Source organism: Arachis ipaensis, chromosome B06, assembly GCF_000816755.2.
Source record: "Arachis ipaensis cultivar K30076 chromosome B06, Araip1.1, whole genome shotgun sequence".
Lineage (NCBI taxonomy): Eukaryota > Viridiplantae > Streptophyta > Magnoliopsida > Fabales > Fabaceae > Arachis > Arachis ipaensis.
In genome coordinates this window covers 34,196,016-34,203,336 of record NC_029790.2, presented here as the reverse complement: position 1 = coordinate 34,203,336, position 7,321 = coordinate 34,196,016, and the positions used below count along the sequence as shown (strand labels likewise).

Below are 7,321 nucleotides of genomic sequence, written 5' to 3'. Positions count from 1 at the left end.
CTATTTAATTTCATATGAACTGATTTTTCTTGCTGTTTACTACCCGGGAACATCCAATTTTAGCCGGAATGCTGCCCAATTTTCTGCAAATTTATGGTTTAATCTACTCCATTCATGTATTGGTTTAAAAACTCATTATTTTGCATTACTTGGCTACAACCAACCCAATTTATGAATGCACGGGCTAGCATTCTTATTCCTTTTTGTTCCCTGAGTACTAAATTGCTTATTGGTGATTTTATTCTCATTTTACACTTACTTTATCTATAGGAATTGTCATCAATAAACTGCAATCCTTGCTTGAATATGAGTTGATTGTTCCTCAAGTTTGTGAATTTCTTGGTAACTAGGAAAACCATTCTCATGCCACTCACTTTAACTTCCTTTTAACTCCTAACCAGTTTAGCTTTCTCACTTCTCTTTTTAGTTTTTACCTCACTACTTTAATTTCCTAACTCAAGGCATGATTACTGTTTTTCCTAATTAACTTGAATTCCACTTCTATTATATTTTGGATTGTGATTTTTACTCTCAGACTTTTAACTCGAATACAATCCAAATTATACATATACTTACCTCATTTCATGCTTCAATTGCTCTTTTTCCTTTATGTTTATATTGACAACATCCTACTTGCCTACTTGTTTTCCTGCTTTAGTTCTTCAATTATATCCTGCTACTTCTGCTTTTCAGGATGTCTGATCCCAAAAGTAAGGGAAAAGGCAAGGCAACTACAGGCAAATGGAAAAGAGGAGAATCTTCTACCTCTATCCTGGATCTCTTTCACGACGATTCCTGGCGGGAAAAGAACTTTACCCCGCAGAAAAAGGCCGACCAGCTCCTCACTGCCACAGATCAAGTCAAATTTGCAAACAGATATTATGAGCTAAAGTATCCAGTGTTTGCCACTTCCAGGAACCTCTACCTGGAGAGAAATCTTAAAATTCCAGAAGAACTCACCCAGTACACTTTCGAACCAATAAAACAAAGAGGCTGGTTCTTCATGGAAAGGAACTTGACAAAGGTCAATGCATCCTGGGTCAAAGAATTTTACTGTAATTATTTCAAGACCTCCCTGGATGTAGTGCACCTCAGAGGGAAACAGATTTTAGTCACTGAGGAAGCTATTGAGGATATCCTCCAGCTTCTGCCTAAGCCAGATCAGCCTGACGGTTACCAAAAGGCTGAAGAGGATATGAGATACATGAGATTTGACTGGGATGCAGTCAAGCAGAGAATAGCCCTTGATCCTACTGCCCCATGGGTCATGGGAAAGAATACAGTGATGCCTAAGGGAATCAAGCTGATATATTTGAATGATGAGGCTCGGCTTTGGCAGCAGATCCTGAGTAACTACGTGATGCCGAGCACTCATGAGACAGAGGTGCCCGCTGCTATGATCACCCTCATCTGGTGTGTGATGGAGGGTAAGGACCTGTATCTTCCACGTTTCAACAGGTATTATATGGCCAGGGTCCATGTCAGAGGCACTCTCCCTTTCCCTTATCTGATCACCCAGCTAGGCCGCCGAGTTGACGTGCCTTGGGAGCTGGCTGATGAGAAGCCAACTGCTGCAGACTGCAAGAAGATCATTCCTCACAGCAGGAAGTTTCTGGCATTAGGGTACAGACCTCCTTTTCTCACTGCCTCGGGTGAGGCAGCCACATCTTCAGCTGTCCCTTCTGCATCCACTGCTGCACCAACCCTATGCACTACACCTCCACCTGCTCCTGAGCCCATTTATCATCTGGTGCACCACCTCTTCGCATGCCTGGATCATATGGAGCATCGCCACAAGCGACACTACGAGCACCTAAAGCTGATGATCCAATCCGGCAGCGACATCCCCTCCGAGCCTGACACCGCTTCTGAGCTATCTGATGCGGAGGCAGATGATCATGAGGAGGAGGCACATGTCCAAGCAGAGTAGGGAGAACCTGAGCAGGCTGTGCCACACCATGAAGAGCCCCACCAGATCCAGGCCGCAGATCCGGAGATTCCTCTACAGACAGAGCCACCGCTTCAACAGGCCGCTCCTCCGACACTTATCCAGACTGTAGATCCTCAGCCTACCGCAGAGACACTAGCAGCCCATCCTTCCAGAGATTACACTTCTCACACCCAACTTGACTGAACATCGAGGACGATGTTATTATTTAAGTGTGGGGAGGTCGCCATCTCTGGCATACTTTATTTTGGTGAACCACTCTTCAGACACTCTTTTTTATCCTATTTTGCTTATTTTTCTTTATTTTTATTTTTATCTTATCTTGTCTTCCAGTACTTGCACATTTTTTCTGTATTTTTACAGTATTTCTGCATTTTGCACTTTGGTTTATATATTTATCTTAGATATTTAGTTTAGTCTAGTTACAATTTTAGTTATTAAGTTGTGATATAGAACATATAGATTAATTAGTTTAGTTTACCCTCTTTAGCACACGATAACTTGGATTAATTGAAAATAAAAAGAGTAAACTAAAGACTTTAGTATAACAGAATCACAACAATCCACACACTGTATATATAGCAATAAATGATTGGTTAATTTAAACAACATTTTTCAAGGAAGAACACTAAGATTTTAAGAGCCACCCTAAGATTCACATTGAGAATAATGGAACCCTTGATTTCTACTTGCATGACATACATAACTGATATATGGTTTTTGAGCCTATTTGTATGGTTACATTATTTAACCATAATTATTTCATTTTTGTGTGTTCACCCTTCTTTTTTATTCTGGTAATCTTTACTTTGTTTTAATCTATATGTCCAATATAGAATGTAGATACATACCAATATATGATTGAGGCCATCATTTAAATTTTTTCTCACTTATCCCAAATTAGCCTACCTTTTACATCACCCTTGTTAGCCCCCTTGAGCCTTTTAATTCCCCCTTGTTCTATAACCACATTACTAGCCTTAAGCAGAAAAACAAATTAAAAATTCCAAGTTGAATCCTTAGTTAGCTTAAGATAGAGATTGTGTATCCACTAAGTGTGGGAAAACATGGAAACGTGGGTTGATAGGAAAGGATTAATTCAATAAGATAATAAGGATTTTGGGAGCATGCTCATGTAAAATCAAATTAAACCAAAACGCCATGTGCATTGATATATGCTTATGTTTCAAAAAAAAATTATTTTTGGTTAAATAAGTAAATAAGGGGACAAAATTACCCCAATAATAAGTTTAGTAGAGAGATCAATGCACATGGAAGTAAAAGCAAAAACAAATTTGGTACATGAATATGTGACACAAATTTGAGTAATTAAGAATGTGGTTTTTTTAATGAAATGAGCTCTGGGGTCTAGCCCAATAGAAGTTGACTGGAGTTGGCTGGAACCCTCTTGATTACCTAGCGGAATTGGTGCTGGACACTATTCATTCTAGATAATTTCTTCAATCACAGCCTCTGAGCTGCTTCTGTCATTTTCGAATTTCATGCTTAGCTTCTTTTTCTTAGTCTCTTCATTTTATTTTCAAAGTCCAAATTGACTCGCGGTATCCACAGTTTAATTGAGTTGTAAGAAGAGATTGGGAGAGGAATGAAAGGGTGTAGGAGAGGTGGGGAGGGTAAGGGAAGGTATATCAAAGAAGAGGGAGAGAGGGATAGCGAGAGTTGAGGATGAGAGGAGAGGAGAGAGGGATGACAAGAAGAGCCTGAAGGAGAAGGGTGCGGTGGAGAGGGAGGCGGAGATGTAAGGCATGGTGTCAAGGAGGAACTAAATTGGGTCTAGCATGATACATGATAACCACATCCAAAATTTACTATGGTGCTCTGAACTCAAGCTAAGGAACTACGATAGTGAAATTAAAACTTCGAAAACTAAATTAAATAATTTCATAAATCTCAAGAACCATTATAAAGATTTCCTCCATTTTTCATTTTGAATTTGGCCGGTGCTCACCTTCTCTACTCACCACGTTTTGCCGAAATCGGCGAAGACATTTTGCCAGAAAACAGCATTGCCGTTTTGACGGGATTTTCCAGCACGATTTTTGTTTTTCGATATTCATTAAAAGAATTAAGTAAATATTGGAATTGTCACAAGTTGGGGAAATACCAAGGGCCAATCAGCCAGCCACGCACAATGTCAGATTCCAGAATTATACACAACAATCCGCAACTATTTCACATATAGCATAACGGCATACAGAATTCACAAGTGGCACGAAGAATTCACAAAAAATAATAACAAATCAGACACGATATTCTCAAGAAAATACATGAAAGCAGGTAACCCATGCGAATAAATCCGTTTTCCTTGGTTTGCAGAATCACTTCTTTAGCACGCTGCAACAAAAGCACAGCAATCAGTAAGGTATCTCAACAAGCAAAACGAAACGTCCAAGCCAAGAGCAAGACTAGTAAGAAACTAGAATTCATATGATTTCTTTTAATTAAAAAATAAAAATAAGATTGGATAACAAATCATAAAAATCATTAACCCTCTCATGAGATGATTACTATCTACCCGTCAATGATTCAGTTTTTTGTACAACAGTAATCATTACCAGTTTCCCATGACTTCATGTCATTAGCACAGAAATTAGCAACTAACTGAAAAGAAATTTCTAGTTTTACTAGATGAGTTATTATTGCACACCAGAGATTAATACAAGTATTCAGTAAACTATATGAATTAGCAAGATCGACATCAAAATCATTTTTAATTTTGTGAAATATTTTATCAATGAAAATATAAACAATCCACTTCCAGCCCCTCCTCCAAGTGGATGTTTTTAAAAAACTAAAAATAGTAACACTAAACATAGAAAACATATACTCATGATTTAGAGTATAAGAAAGATTTATAATTATTGTAGAGAGAAAACGAAGGCCCGATGGAAGCCATGACTAGAGGGAAGATTATGAAACTGATGTCTTCAGCAAAAGCTGCATAGCCATAACTTGAATATGTGATGAATACTTTCATTAAGAAACCACAGACCACAAACTTAACTTTAGGTCACCAAATGATATTTGAATTTTTTAATATTCAGCAGAAGGAAAGAAAAATAGTTAAAACATTTGACTAAAACTCTATCACACAAGCAGTATTAGTATATACACCTGACTTTCTAGTTTGAAAGTAAAAAATGAATAGGGATGGTGCTTGCAAGTTCTAGCAGAGAGAGATAGGAGCCTTACTTATAGAGATAGGCAGCTATCCCCAAAATTATAATCAACAAAACAATATCAATACAGAAGTTTCGACTGGAACGAAGCTGGATGAAAACAAAAAAAAATCATGAGATTCACCAAGAAATCTGTAACTGGTTCTGATGGAAATCTACAACTAAAAGATTATTACCTGCATCACTGTGTCTTTAAGTCTAACATTGGTATTCTTAAGGTCAGAAGATGCTTTGTCCACCTGTAAAGATGACAAATAACTATGTCACATTAACTTCATCTTTCTAATTCTAGTTGTCTTTTTGTTTTTTGTTTTAGCTTTTTTTAGTTTTTTTTTTCCCTTTAAGTTTCCAGGCTTCTGGGTGTAGGCAGAAATTGATGACACTCACCTTAGTATCAATCTCATCCATCAGAGGAACTTGTCTATCCAGTTCCTGCATCAAGCATATAAACATTGAAATTGGAACTAAAAATAATCACATGCACATAAAGGAAGTATAAAGGCAATAAGGAATCTTACCTCATTCATATCAGACGCCATGTTTTTCAAGGTATCCAATCCTTCTGCTATCACATCCAAACCTTGATCCTGAAAAAGTTTCATATTACTGACATGAAAACATTGCCAGAGCAACCTCCATTATATATGTCACAGAACACAACAGGAGAAATTCTTAACAGCTAAAAGTAACATGCCTGTTTCATTCTACGCATTTCATACTCCTGCCTAAATCGGCTAGATTCCTCAGTTTGTTGGAAGTACTCATCATCAAATCGCCCATCTGTAAATAATGAGTCACACAAATATATGGAGATTGAAGACCATTAGTTGGGAAGGTTTACACACACAAAATAACATACATGTGTCAGAACAAGACCTGGATAACTCCAATTACCAGAATCGAATTTGATTTCAGGACGTGATGCAGAAGCTGTCCAACCACCAGTTTGCTTGGGTGCTGCAGGGGTCCCGTCTGGGATAGCTTGTATCCTCTCTGGCAATGCAAGAACTAGATCATTACGGGCAGCAAATTCTTGCGATGAAAGCCCCTTTACCTGTGAATAGATTGTACCATACAAACATCAGCATGTCAGTAAGTTACTAAGAATTTTGTTCGTTGGGGGAAGACGATCAAGCAAAAAAGCTTAGAAGCACGCTAATTAGACTATGTAAACATTTTTTTAATGTGAAATAACTGAAACCACATAAAGCAACAAGCGAAACAACAATAAACCTGCCACTCTCCCAAATTTTGGGGGGATAAGTCTAAATGCGAGTCGGATAAATCTAAATCATCACCTTGTGCTTCACTACACTTCATTATTCCAATCTAATAATGATAATGACCAACCTTTTTCATAGCCAGCCTCTGCAGTTTAGGGACCTCTTCCAGTAATCTAGCCTTGGTACGACGAATCTCCGCATTAATCGCTACAGCAGATGCCTTACCTTTCTCCTTCGAAGCTTGTTCTGCTTTCTGCACAAAATTAACTCCACAAATTACAAAGCTTTCCAGCAATTAGGGCACAAAATCCAGCACTCCCCAAACTGTGAATTTCTATGTTTCTCCCAACAGTTATCTAAATCACTCAAAGTCCAAAAACCTAATCAACCTAATCAAACTCAGAATAAAACAAAACTGAAGAAAAGCACAGAGAAGAGTGAGATCAGAGTGTGTGACCTGAAGCGCAGCCTCGATGTCAGCGTCGACGACGGCGTAGAGCCTGGCGAAGGCATCGTCACCGGAGATGTTGGCGTCCTTCTGCCTGTCGACGTCGTACTTGTCGTACTTCTTGCAAATGGAGTCGACTCTGGTGAGGAGGTCGATGACGCTCATGGCTGCTGTTGCTGTTGATGATGTTTCCTTTCCACTATTGGCAGATCAAATTCCGATCTGAGTTCCTGGAAATGGCGTCAGTAGTTATACTCGGTGGATGCAGAATAGCTGGACGGGGATGTTAGCATTCGGAGAACTGAGAAAGGAAGAAGAAGGGGTTTGCGATCCAGCCTGTGGCAACTGCGAATACAATTTTTTTTCCCCCGAAATTGTTTAGAGCTCATTTCACTCTTGCGTTTTTCTCTTTTTTTTTCCTGTTTTTTTTTCGTTTTACGATGTGCTGACTCTCGTTCTTTAAACGACGCTATCCTGAGGAGGACATCTAAAGGCGAGCCGT

At 38.8% G+C, this 7,321-nt stretch overlaps 1 protein-coding gene across 1 annotated transcript; it reads right to left on the bottom strand.

Moving 5' to 3' along the window:
• On the bottom strand, positions 4,052-7,255 carry LOC107648644 (syntaxin-71). The gene is made up of 9 exons (XM_016352446.2): positions 6,829-7,255; positions 6,499-6,624; positions 6,043-6,202; positions 5,843-5,928; positions 5,667-5,735; positions 5,536-5,580; positions 5,325-5,387; positions 5,162-5,238; positions 4,052-4,303 (listed from the first exon to the last, which is right to left on the bottom strand). Exons 1-9 carry the CDS (start codon positions 6,982-6,984, stop codon positions 4,288-4,290), a joined length of 798 nt encoding a protein of 265 aa, XP_016207932.1. The 5' UTR covers positions 6,985-7,255; the 3' UTR covers positions 4,052-4,287.